The sequence below is a fragment of the Lycium barbarum genome, chromosome 10, assembly GCF_019175385.1.
Source record: "Lycium barbarum isolate Lr01 chromosome 10, ASM1917538v2, whole genome shotgun sequence".
NCBI lineage: Eukaryota > Viridiplantae > Streptophyta > Magnoliopsida > Solanales > Solanaceae > Lycium > Lycium barbarum.
In genome coordinates, this window is record NC_083346.1 from 28,435,042 (window position 1) to 28,449,160 (window position 14,119).

Here is a 14,119-nt window from a genome sequence, read left to right on the forward strand (position 1 = left end):
GGAAAAATTCTTATAATTAAGTATTATGTTTTCCATATACACACCTAAAGAAAAAAAGATAGCGGAATAGAGACAAAAACAGTAAGAGTAGCTTTTAGAAAGGAAGAGAAAATGTGGACCTGGGAAATAAGAAACCCGGAAACTTTCAAGCTTCTTGTAACAGTAAATCGTGGGTTCGTATGCTGGAAACTTCCAAACTTCCTCCCCATTTAATAATGCAATTATTTCCTCCTCATTTAATCATGTAATTGTTTAGCCACTTTTAGATTTTTAAAAAACAGAAAATTAGGAGAAAAATGCAAAAAAACCACAAAAAAAATAAATAGCAATGGAGGTCATAGAGAGGTGTCACATCACTTTGTCTATGCCTAGTTTTGTATTATATATAGATATAGCTATATGAAGTGACAAGTATTTTGAATTGACGGAGGATCCTTGTTTGAACAAGATACACATAAAAGAGTTACGGGGAATGAAAAAACAAACAAACAAAAGGAAAACTTGGCATCGAGTCATAGCCAACTCACTTGCCCAATTGAAATTCCTAGTTTAGTTGACTGAATTTAAACTGATACTTTTTGACTGAATTAAACTGATATTTTTGCACAAAAATTTCAAGAATCAAGGTATTCGGCTAAACTAAATTCTTGCTTGTCGCTATCTGAACAGTCAATTCCATCTAGAATCGTGATAAAAAATCAAGTCTTCCAGAAAGAAGCTTATCTGCATTCTCTTTTGCATTCCCTTTTTATCTTTTACCCCATTTATAAGTCATGAAGATAGAATACTAACAAATTAAATATACCTTTTTACCAAATCCAAAAGGAATGAAGGATAAAATTTTCTAAGTAAAAGTACTCTTTTCAATTCTTTTATTACTTAATTTATTTGTGTCCTATATTTCTAATGTCCATGCCACTGCCGCGTGCCAAGGAAACCTTACTTCAGACTGGCCACTAATATAGTTGAAGAAGAATATCAAATACTTGAGGATAATATTTTTTTTATGTTGAATAACTTTCTCCGGTTAGTGGAGTTTTTTATGGTTAAAAGTAGGGCTGTTCATGGTCCGGTTTGACTCGATTTATGGTTAAAACCCAATCAAATCAATTAAGTCGTTTTTTCTAATATTCAAATCAAACCAAACCATTATAATATAAATTTCCGGTTTCGATTTTGTCAGTTTTATCGGTTTGATTCTGTTTTTTCGGATTTTTAAAATGTATTAATACAAGAACCTTTGAATCAAATGGCAACTAAATACGTCTTTGACCGTGATCCATTTAAATCTAAGAATCTTCCTAATTAATTCATTAACTTTATTTAAGTATAGGCCTATGACTATAGGTATAGGAATTACAAAAATATAACATCTACTTTTCATGATTCTACTTACCTCCCTACATATAGTCTTTTAATATTACACAGCGCTTCCGGAATTTTTATTAGCTAGACTCATTGTGTTTATGCAGCATTGAGAAGAAAGCACAGGAGTTAAAACGAAAAATGATAAACAGAAAGCTAAAGTCATCTACCAAATCTTTTTAAATTCCAATTGTCATTTTCTTCCCTTTAATTTGTTACGGATAAAAGGCTAGCTTATTAGTAGCAATTAAGATGGCATGTAATGAGGGAACCGAATAAGGGGAAAATTCTATTTGCAATTTTTTAAAATTATTTTATCTTAAACTTAAATGGGCTACACTTTTCTTTCTAATTATTTGAATTTGTAATTGGACTTGGAATGAGCCCTAATTTTGATGAAGATTTGTGTGTGTGTATATATATTAAATATGTATGTATCTATCGTTTTGGTTCGGTTTTGATTTGGGTTTTTTTAGTTTAACACCAAACCAAACCAAATGCTATCGATTTTTTAAAATTTAAAACCAAATCAAGTCAAACCAAGCCGGCTTTCAGTTTATTAAGTCGGTTTGACTCGATTTACTGGTCGGATCGGTTTTTCAGTAATTAAAAGGATCAGTATCAGCACCGAATCTAGATCATTAGTAACAGATCGATAGAACTCGGCAGCTTTATATTTTGATCCAGATTTTACATGTATAATGAAAAAACCAGTTAACGTTTATAAATAATCTTTCTCGAATTTATGTCCTAAAATTTAAAATTTATATACTTAAAATCTTGAATTGAGAAGTATACTGAAAGCTTTGATGTGATATCATTTAAAAATCAGTTGAACTGAAGTTCCGACATTCTTGAAAATGAGATATAACTATATTTCAGTTGAATCATCTTTGAGAGAAAAAAAATATCAAAGTTTATGTCACTTTTTCTCAAATAAGACCTTTTGATTCTTGTTGGGGCAAACTCTGTTTGAATATTTGTTCTCTTAAAAATTCTGACTCGACATTACTTATTCCTTAGCAAATAGATGTATAATTAAAGGTGTCATGAATAATGATAAAAGTTGCATGATCAAGCATTCATTATTTTCCAAACTCTACCAAAATAAAATAATTAAATCCAGTAAACTAAATAAAGCAGTTTTTGCATCCATAACGTGCAAGATACAGTTCTTTCCTGGTCTGTGCGGGTGACATAAAATCTTGAGGAGAAAATGAGTTAAAAAGGTCTTCTACAAATCGAATAGAGGTGGATGACCCTCCATTTTCTTTTTGAATTATTTTATTTCTTATTTGCTTAGTCTGGAGTTGTCTTATGAAAGACTAAGTTGCAAGTAAAAATATATTAAAACAAGTATAACCTTTTTATTTATTTCACAAAGGTTCTGTTACCTCTACCGCGGTAGAAGAAAGGAGAAACTCCTCCCTCTCAACAAACACTTCAATTGCCGCCTTTGATATTGCAGATTTTCTTCACCTTAAGAGACCTTTCTGGTAAGCCTGTCAATTGGGTCGGGTCGGTCCGACCCCGACCCACCTAACCGGCCCATTATCGGCCCGGCCTCAAACCCTATAAGAGGGTGGTGGGCTGGGCTAGTGGAAAAAATTAAGGGGCTGGGTCGGACATGCCATGTAGCCAGTTAGCCCGGCAAACCAATAGGCTCGGGTTCTGGCCCACCAGGGCACCGGCCCGGCCCACTTCGATTTACTTTCTTTTAAAAAAAAAAAACATAAATGGGAAGTTTTTGAAAAATGATTACATATATATGACAGCGTTAATTAATGCATATCAAATATTTACTTCCATAACAGATTCTAGAATATGAGAATCAATCCTATATTAGATCCATGCTTTCCATTTTCTTGCTTATTTTTAGGGATAGCTCTAAAATTTTGAAAGTTAATTAAATAAGTCACTCAAATTAGTAATTTTATAGGGAGATGATTCCAACTTTAACTGTTAAACTCCCTTTATTCTCTTAATTACTCTGCAGCTAGAACTTAATAGTATTCAATTAATCATTATATATACCTGACAATTTTTTAGAGGTATTCTATTTACTAATGTATTACAACATACTTGGTGTAATTATATTATATTATATTATATTATATTATATTATATTATATTATATTATATTATATTATATTGAGGTATAATATTATATATACATAGTATAATTCATTTTCAGAGGCACACTGATATACTTTATACATAGTGTAATTTAACATAGATTATAATGGTATAATGTTATATATATCTGGTATAGTATTATTATTTTTTTCAGAAATACTATGTATATTGATTTAACCTTTTGTGACCTTTTGATTCGAAAATATTTTTCAGTTGAAAAAATACCATGTATATTTGTGATTGAGATATTATCAAAAACTCCAAAAACGACTTGTATATCTTGTTTGGATATTTATGACTTTGTGTATGTCTTGTATATGTTGTTTGTATATTTGTGTATATCTTGTATATGTTGATTGTATATTCGTGTATATCTTGTATATGTTGTTGGAATGAAGATTCCCAACGGCTATTTAAGCAAGAATAGCAGTTGTGCAAATGGCCAAACCCCAAAAATGACTTATTTTTTTAAATTTTTTTAATTCATTTAAATATAAGTGTCAAATATTATAAAAAGTTAAGAGTGCGATGCAAGACTACATCGATAAATTAAAATAAAATTTCAAACTTAAATTGATAACACTGCAAATTCCAAACATACAAACATGAACGACTTGCATTGCAAAATCAAATCAAAACAAACAAACTAACATTGTAAAATGAAAACATACAAACTTGAAATTTGAAACTTGAAACTTGAGTCTTGAAACTTGAACCTTGAAAGCTCAAAATTCAAATTCTAACGAAGAGTTGCGTATGCATTTGGGTGTTTCTGACCCAAGTGACGGACCAAAGTATCGACAGGTCCCTATCCCGGTCCGAACCTATGGTTGATAGTTCATAGACAAATACTACATCGAATCGTATCTTCTTCTAATTTATCATAATACCTCCACATTGATGCACTCCTTGAGCTAGAGGAGGAGGATTGTCATTATCCATTAAATTTAAATTTTGAAATTTGAACTTGGAAGTTGGAAGAGAGAGAGAGATTTAGATGATTAGGAAATTTAGGGATAGAGGAGAGTAGGGAATTGTAAGATAACATGGAGAAGAATGAATGGTATTTATAGATTGAAAATAGGGCCAAAGAATAATTTAAGGAACTTGATGGTTAAAATAAAGTTGGCAACAACTTGATTTTAAAGTATCAAATTTGATAAATTTTAGCATTAGATTTTCTTTTAAAATAATTAAAACCCGGCCCGGCCCCTTAACTAAACCTGACCCAGCCCATTAACTAAAACCTGGCCCGGCCCACTTAGCTCACTATGTACACCTATCCGGGTAGGGGGCTGAGCCGAACACCCTTTTCCCTCCCCAAACCCGACCCCGACCCATTAACCTATGGCCTGGCCTGGCCTGTAGCAGGCCTCATGTGACCCGGATTTACATGGCCTGGCCCAATTGACAAGTCTACTTTCTGGTATGTTCACTTCTATATGCTTCTCTGCATTCTACTCTAATTGGATACTTTTCTTTGAATTTTCTACTTTTTTTGTTTGGAGAAGTACTTGTGAAATTTTGATTCTGGTTTGCTATGTTCATCCTTTCCCGAATTCATTTTTTTGTTAAGTTACTTTACTGCATTTTTTCTATTATATTGTGACTAGTTCTGTGTAAATAATAGTTGAGGCAATTTTTTTTTCTCGGTATTTGAAAACTTTCTAATGAAATTTTCTAACAGCTTGTTTGGATGGTTGTTACCTATTGTATTGTATTGTATTGTGTTACATAGTTTAAATATAACTGAAATTTTATTGTATCCTATACTTAAATCCATTGTTATTTAACGATGAAAAGTTTCATTTTATGTAACCACTTATTTGATGAGATCGCGTCGTTACCTTGTTTTGTTTCCTCATATAATGTTTGATTATTATTTGACACTACAAAAAACGCGGCATTTAGCCACGCGAAAAATCGTGGCTAAAGGGCACCTAAACCGTGGCTACCAGTATCTCGCCACAATAAGTTAGCCACGGTTACAAGCGTGCCCATCAGGGGCGTCGCTCGCGCATTAGCCACGGTTTTTGCGTCCGTGGTAACCTTTATTTGGCCACGGTTTATTTTATCTTTAGCCACGGTCCAACCATGGCTAAATTTTGCAGCAGAAAAATGAAAATATATTTGGAATTTTTAATTACCCACACGAGAACCGTGGCTAATTTAAGGGATAATGTAAGTAGTATACAAATTCAGTTATACTTTTTAGCCACGGTTGAACCGTGGCAAATGTGCTCAGTTTTTTTTTTTTTTAAATAGAATTATTTCCCTACATTTTCCTGGTATCAATACATAATGATAAGCATTCACTAATACATTGGGCATAATACACAAGATCAAAGTTTCAATGTTCTACTTATCATATATCTCAAATTAAACATAAGTTTCAAGCGTTGAATAGACAAAAAAGCCACCACAATTACTAGTGTAATGGAAATACAAAATGTTATGTACACTACATATTTAGTGGTTCAAAAACATACTATGCACAAAAGGCTAAGAAGAATCTAAGTTGAAACTAGGCAACTCACTACCAAATTTAGCTTGTAAAAACCTATGAAGAGTTGCCAAGTGATTCTCATTTTGCGCAAGCCGTTCCTTGGTCTCCACAAGTTGTTCCTTGGTATCCTCAAGTTTTTCTTTGGTCTCTTCATATCCAATGAGCTTCTCTTTCAAGGTTCCTACATGCTTCTCTAGGTCTTCAACACGTAGATGAGACATATTACTAGAACCACCAAGATTCGCATGACTAATGAATGTTTAGGCATTCCAAAAGCAGTCGAGGGGCAAATATTACCACCCAAACCACGCACACGACCAGAATGTTCAGCTCCATATACTTTTCCAATAGCATCATTAGGATGAGCCAATATCTTCAACGGAACACCTAAAGTGGCAGCATGTTCTTGATCTTGAGATAGATGCTCCGATATTTTATCCTACAAGTAAAAGAAAATAAATGAGATATTTCATACCAATGCTGCTAACATCCCAGGGGAAAAGAAAGCATTATCACTAAACTAGAAGTCCAACTACAAACTAGGAGAAAGCAAAGCAATTAATCATTTTGGTAATGGTTAACAAATAGATCAACATGTTAGGAGAATGGCCTAAAGACATGTACAAGCGGCAAAAGACACACTAAAAAAGATAACGACATCATAATTGATTACTACAAGACCTTATTTAATATTAATGTCTTTATAATCATATTTGCAGATTGGGGATGTGGGTTGAATGTGACATCTTCAAGCTCAAATTGAAGACGTCCGAAATTACTACCAGCTCTACTCAGTTTTCCATGAATGACTAGCATATGCATGTCCAGCTAGAGTACGAGGCTGGGCATCAAAGGTGAAACAGGATAGAAGTGTGGGGTGTTCTGGACATTAGAGTTATTAGAACTGTACACTGAATGTTTTCTATATATATTGTAACTGTACACTGAATGTTTTCATAGAAATAGTAAGTATTAAGTTTGTATTGAATCCTATCAGATAGATGGCAAGAGTGTGGCTAAAACCCAAGGACAGACTGGTACTTAACATATTTTAACATTCTAGAGCCTAAAACACAGCTCATGCCTTAAGGACAACAAAAAAAAAGGACAAACACACACTCCCTATACATTTAGCATGTCAAAATGCATAACTGGTGAGATAAAATAGTAGTTGCACCCAAAATCCTACTCCTATTTTTCAAGTTCAGCACTCCACACTCACTTACTTAGTCAGCTATTGAGTTCAGGAGGGAAACCAGAGTTGATGCATTTTTTACACCATTAAGGACTTATAGTTGAGCACTAGAAGGTTCACAAACTCATTGTTCTCATCAGATACACATAATAAAGGGAAACAAATAAAGTCCATTTTTGAGAAAATTATCACCAGAAAACAACATTATAACTGAAATTTGAAAATGGATAAGTGTTTGGAACTTACAGCTATAATCTTCCCTTCTTCATTCACATAGTTGCCATTCTTTTTCATTAAAGTTGACAAAATAACCTCACTTCGGCACACAGGCCTTCCATGTTTTTTCTCCTATCATTAATCAAGTATAGATTAAAAAACAAAGTAGCATGCAACACATTTTATTTGGTATAATAAAGTGATTTTCAAAACAAAATTCAAGGTAAAGAAACTTACCATTTGACGACCTCTCCTTGCATTGCTTTTGCTACCATCGGCATGCGGGACTTTAAGTTTACTTCGATTTCTTGTATTTTGTTCACTTTGTTTCTGCGATTCTCAAAGATCAATTTAATTATATATATATATATATATATATATATATATATATATATATATATATATATATATATATATATATATATATATATATATATATATATATATTGATTTTATTGGACATGAATTAAGTGAGATAACTAGACTTTTATGAAAGAACAATTACCTTCATCTTCTCTTCTTGATAGTGATGCACAAAAGCAGCCCACTCAATAGAATCCACGTATTCCGGAGGATTAGCAAGTATCTCTTCCTTACTTTTGTTAGGGTAGAAGGTTTTATTTCTTAATGTATATTTATAGGCCCTCCATCTATCGCGTAAAGTATGCATCACCCATTTAATTCCAACAACATAATCAAACTCAAAATTCTCCTTCAAATGAATTTACATTCATGAACCAATATTTAATGAAAAAAGATATACTAATTGAACCTGAAAAAATTAAGATAGTTACCTCAATAAGCTGCCACTGTAGGCGATTTTTCGCGTCTGGCATTCCATCCCATCTCTCAACTGATATTGGACAAATTATTGACTTTTGAGAAAGTTTGCCAAGAAATCTAACAAGCAAGTTTGAACCATTATCACTTCCTTGTCCATCCCCGTTGAGTTCCACCATAATTTTTTTTATTTTTTTCCAAGTTCCAAACTCGATCTGCTTGCATCTTTTGAGTTGTAATTTCTCCAGTCGAAATATCTATCATTTAACAAGCAATCATCAACATTAATGAGAAAGCGGAATTGCATTCTTATGTTTCCAGGAAAGTGGAATTCAATTCTTTTGTTAACAACAACATAAGATGAAGAGTTAGAGTCTTCATTTCACACACAAACACACATTCCATACCTAAACAAGAACAAGCAAACAGAAAAAATTCCAAGATATAACAGTTTTAAACAACCAATCAAACTCCATTATTTCAATTCAACAATTGCATTAAGTTTATCTCTAACCTCTGATATTGACAAGTAAGGGCTCCTCTTTCTCTTTCTGCTGTGAGTTAGCTTCATTAGAGATTAACGAAGAATTTAAGTTGTCATCACTGAGTGTAGGGGTTTCTATGTTCTCATTCTCATGTTGGGCATCAAATTGATCACCACTAATTTGTTGCTGCAGATTTTGAGAAGTTGGGCTATTATTATCAGCTTGCTGTCCTCTTAAACTTTCCAACAGTGCTTGAGCTGAATTCTTGCGTTTTCTTTTCATGGTCTCCTAGAATATGATAGTTTTCATGCAGAGGTTACTTTAAAGGATACACAACTTTAAGTTACTTAAATCTATTGAAAAGAGGGAGAAGACAACACTGCAAGGACAACTAGAATAAACTGAAACAAGCCAAGTAGATTAACATGTCCTAATTCTATTTCCATGACACAATTTTGTGTGAAGATAATTTCACCAATTAAATATTTCATCTTCCATAAACCAAACGGTACAAATTTCAAAATATTTCATCTTCCAGAAACCAAACGGTACAAGCATCGCATAGCACTTACTCAAAGTTCAGCAAAGACTCAGTAGCTAATATAAATCTGTGATCGAATAGTCGAATAGCTTCTTCTAATTATCTAATACCATAATAAAGTCACACTTTCTCAACTCACTTCTCAAACAGTTTCAACATAGGCTACACTTGCCTATAGTTTAAATCCATTGAAATTGAGTTATGAAAACAGAGTTACACTTAATCCATAGTTGGTGTTACATATAGATGCTTCGCTCCCAGTAGTGGTAGTTTTATTAATCAAAAATCACAAAAGCAATTCCACACACAAAAGTACCTCAAAGTAAAACTCACGAACACAAGCGACCAAAGCCAAATTTCTTTCATGCATAGGGAATTTCTTTCCAAAATTGTTCCTTTCCCTAAAAACTTTTAGATTTTGCACAAAAAGAAACCCTAAAAGGAACCCATTGAAGATTGAACAAAAACATTTACCACTTTCAAACATTTGTTACCTGGAAGAAGCGATTCTACAATTTTCCGCTACTATTCGAAGCTATGCACGGTGAATCAGTTGAATTTTCATGAAGCAATCGAATGATTTTGGTGGAGTACGAATTTTGGGTGAAGTTTTTGGGTGGAAAGAGCTATTGTTGAAAGAGAAAACTAATAAACACCAAAAGAAAAATAAATGGGGGGAAATGAAAATAAAGGGTGGGAGTGAAATTTAGTACCCGCCTTATTTGCCCACGAAATTTTGCCATCGGTTCTAACACCGTAGAAAATTTATCATTTTTTGGTTAGTTTTGTCACGGTTTTTGGAACCGTGGCTAAAAGGCGCTTTTGTGGTAGTGTGATAATCATATTTTATCCTTTACCATATCTTTTTATAATAGCTCTATATTGTACCCTACTTTTCTTGTAGGTTTATTCTTCAAATTGTTGGTGTCCATCATCTGTAATGACAGAAAACGATACAATCTATTCAAAAGTTGTATTTGTTGACACCTAACTTTTGACCCCCCGTAATTTACTTTAATTACTCAAAGTCCTTAAAAAGTAAATAAAATGAGCTATGCACCTTAAAGGGTTTAAATAATTTTTATAAGCTGTTCAGATCAATATTTTACTCCTTTAAATTGGTGAAAGGTTTTCATCACATCACAAATTTATTTAGAAATTAATTGGCACTTTTATGACATTTATGAGATGCTTGTTAGATTTAATCAAAGAAAAAGGACTTTTGTTATAAAATAATAATCATTATTTAATTGTTAAATTGTCAAAAATCAAAATTAGCAAATACTTTATTCCCTTTAATCCATGGAGTTTGAATAACTTAAATAATTACCCATTTCACCCTTCAATCTTTAATTTTGCACAATTATTAAAAAATTATCTATAAATGTTTCAATTAGTCAATTAAGTGGTCTGTATTGCAAATTGATGTCAAATTATTTAATTATTTTTGTTATGGCCACAATTAATTTAACCAATTCATGAATTAAGGAAATTGGGGTCATTTTTGTAAAATTAGCCTCTTAATGGCCTTAATTAAAATAACCAAATTCATTGGCTTAAATTAATTTAGGTCATTAATGCAATTTAATTTTTATACTTGCTAATTAGGCCAAATATGGCCATAATGGAAATAACCAGCTAGATTAAAATCAATTAAGGCCAAATTTTGCCATAATTGAAATAATTAGTTGGATCAGAATCAATTAAGGCCATATTCGTATTTTTAAGCCCATTAACACAATTGGCCAATTTTTTTAATTATTATGTCCAAATTTTACCTATAATTAAAATATCATCAATTTTAATCTTTATCAAATTATCTTATATATACCAGGTACGCATATATATCTATACACACACACACACACACACACACACACACACACACTAGGTATACACACATATATATGTATACCAAGAGGCAGGCCTTTTAATTTTTAAAATCTGGACTGAGTCCAGCCCAAATGGGCATGATCCGACCCAGTCTCACATCAGATAAGGGGTATATCCCCCTTTCCTTTTATTTCCACTTCCAAACGCACCATTTCCCCTCCCCTTTCTCTCTCTCTTCCTCTTCTCGTAAAAACCCTAGCTGCCGCCTGCCCTATTTTCTCTCTCTCTCTCTCTCTCTCTCTCTCTCTCTCTCTCTCTCGTCCTAAAAATGGAAAAATCACAGTGCGTGTGTGAAGTTCATAGCTTTACAACGTTATTTTCGTGTAAGAAATTAATGTTGAGGTTGTTTTTACCCAAATCTTTCCAAAATCAGTAATGAAACCTTTTCTTTTTGCTTTTCTTTAAAATTACTTAGTCACAATTGATTATTGTTGTCTGAATTTTGCTGTATTGTGTTGATATTGCTTGATTTCCATTGGTTGGGGTTGAAGGGTTTGGATCGATCTAAATAAGGCTCAGATTTGGCCGTTCATTTGGTTGATAAGTCGTTTAAGCCATAGATTTGCATTGTCAGTTAATTTTATGGGAAATATTGTTTGTCCCACATCGATGTTTGGAAGGTTGGAACAATTTTTGGGGTTCTATAAATAGATCCCCAACCCTCTTACAAAAATAGTTTTGGAAAAAGGTCGGAAAAATTGGAAAAAATTAAAAGGGGCGAGAAACTTCGAATTTCAAGCCTCTTAAGTATAAAAATTTTGAGACTTTGACTTAGTCTGAGGTTGTCTGAGTTCTAAAAATTTGTTTTCTTTTTGTTTTCGAGTCTGTGTGGCTGAGTGTGGTTTTGGAAGCACAAAGGGCTTTCAAATTAGATTTTGACCAAGGCTGCACTTTTAAAAGGTAACATTTTTTCCTTTTTTTTTTACTTATTTTTGTTATTTCTCAGTAGTTTGTTGTGGGATAATATCCTGTTTTGATGATTAGTTTTTTGTTGGATTACTTTGGTTCAATTAAGTGACAATGTGTTGTTTAGATAATGTTTAAGGTTCATTAGATTGTTTGGAAATGGAGATTACTTCCTTATTTTAAAAGTACATGCTTGACCATAGTAACTAGTTGCTAATAGGGACTAAATGTATGAGATTAAATAAAGTATTGATGTTGATTCTATAGATATGGGTGAACATATTGTTTTATACTTTATTGGATGTTGAGGTTTCCTGTTTTGGCTGCTCAATACTTAAACATGACAAGAATATGATTACATGAGTCATAACAATATTTTAGTGAATTCTTTTAATCAGTGCTGATTTTGTTTGAATGTAATAGAATGCTAAGATACTATGATGATCTATTTCAAATCATTTAAGGCAATTGCTCTTTTCTTGGATGAGACTATGTTAAACTTGATTCTTCAATCTGCTTTCATAGGTCTGTATGCTTTGTCTTGTTAATTAGAAAACATAAGTTTTAACTAGGATAAAAAACAAAGGATCATGATTAGACTAGAATAAGGCTTAAGGAATCTAGACATACTTATAGGAGTCTTTGATGTGTTTAAGGCATTTGAGTAAGGTCAAAAGGGGTCTGTTTGCATTTGTATGGGTCTAAGCCTATCCAAATCTGCTTGAATATGTTTGGATTAGTAAAAAATAACTTTGAAGTAGTTGTATGATATACATTAAAGGTAATTTGAAGCAATAACATTCTAGAATATGATATAGAAGTCTTAAAATGAAGTTTGGGATTAAGGTTCATTCATTTGGTAACAGGTTCCTAAATGGTTCATTAGAAGCTAATGTAGGTTCATGAAGTTGTAAGAAATCATCTAAAGTGAACCAGAATGCCTTGATACAACTAGGATTATAGTGTGCCATGTTTGTTTATTTGAACAGAGTTTAGTTCTGCCATTAATGTTATCAGATCCTCCCCTTTTTATGTATAATTCATGTTTGAGTTTCCAAAAGAAGTCTAAGGGGATTAAAAAGGATAATTGAGTTCTGATGTGCTCTTAACTATTTAAAATGATTAATCAACTGGTGAAAGGTAGTTGTTTGAATCTAAAGGCTGGTGCTCAGTTTGAACTTAAGCTTTTAAATGACTAAAATTTTCAACCTTTCTCAAAGTGTTAATGTCTAAAAGGGAATTCAAAATAGTTTTGCATAGTTGGGACCCTAGACTGAGTTGATTAAAAGCTGTTAACTTATGTGGTCAACTAGGTGTTTAGATGAAATTCTGTTTAAGGGCAGTGTCAAACTAGTCTTGAAAACAAGTTCTTGGTGATTGTCATTAGGCATGAGGATAAGGTAAGGGAGTTGATGTTGCCTTGGGAGAGTAAAAGGTGAGCTTAGGTATGAACTGGAGGTAGTGACCAACGGAGACTTTGATCCCCTTTTACTGAAAGTAAGACTCAGGAGAGTGATGGGGAGGTGATGACCTCACCCTATCTTGTTTCTCTTTCAGGACCCTGAGGCTTTCCTATCTCTTAAACCTTGTTCTCATGACTGTGGGATTCACAGAGATCTTGGGATTTATCAAGGATAGTTTATCATGCCTTGGGGGGAGGGGGGGGGGGGGTCCTTAAGATTTCATGCTGTTTAAAACTAAGTTAAAATAAAGGGTAAGAGTCTGTCACATTTCTGCCATAATTAAAGGGAATAAAAAACTGCTATTAACTATGTTCTAGGGGGTAAGTTATTCACCAGGGCCTAGATCTATGTTCTCAAAGTCTAGTCTGCTTGCTTTTTTGTTTGCTTTATGATGAATATGTTTAAAAACCTGTGTGATACATTTATGTGTGGACCTGTCTGTGTTGTGTACTAGACATAGTTTGAATTTGGGAAAAAGGCATTTAGTTAACTTAAGGTTGGTGAGAGCCTTTATTCTTGAACCTGAACTGTTGCACTTAGACTTTATGTGCATTGTAGTGTAAATTTGGATTGAAAAGGTAAAATTGTACTCTGTCTAGTAAGGTTTGATCCTATACTATTGGTGTGTTTAAA

The 14,119-nt window shown here is 32.9% G+C and overlaps 1 protein-coding gene across 2 annotated transcripts; it reads right to left on the reverse strand.

Annotated features, from left to right (window-relative positions):
* Window positions 1-5,487: 5,487 nt before the first annotated feature.
* On the reverse strand, window positions 5,488-9,966 carry LOC132614677 (uncharacterized). Of its 2 annotated transcripts, XM_060329192.1 has the most exons (7): window positions 9,719-9,966; window positions 8,713-8,971; window positions 8,213-8,455; window positions 7,924-8,130; window positions 7,656-7,748; window positions 7,449-7,550; window positions 5,488-6,446 (listed from the first exon to the last, which is right to left on the reverse strand). In XM_060329192.1, exons 2-7 carry the CDS (start codon window positions 8,767-8,769, stop codon window positions 6,201-6,203), a joined length of 948 nt encoding a protein of 315 aa, XP_060185175.1. In that variant the 5' UTR covers window positions 8,770-8,971; window positions 9,719-9,966; the 3' UTR covers window positions 5,488-6,200. The 2 variants fall into 2 exon arrangements, with proteins under 2 accessions (XP_060185175.1, XP_060185176.1); XM_060329193.1 differs by lacking the exon at window positions 8,713-8,971 and having other exon boundaries at window positions 9,719-9,963.
* Between the last annotated feature and the right edge of the window lie 4,153 nt (window positions 9,967-14,119).

Coding starts and splice junctions, on each gene's coding strand:
- LOC132614677 (XM_060329192.1), bottom strand. CDS start 8,769: ATGAAGCTAACTCACAGCAGAAAGAGAAAGAGGAGCCCTTACTTGTCA. Junction 8,456..8,712: donor CTTACTTGTCAATATCAGAG/GTTAGAGATAAA, acceptor GTTAAATGATAG/ATATTTCGACTGGAGAAATT. Junction 7,749..7,923: donor ATCAAGAAGAGAAGATGAAG/GTAATTGTTCTT, acceptor TGAGAATCGCAG/AAACAAAGTGAACAAAATAC.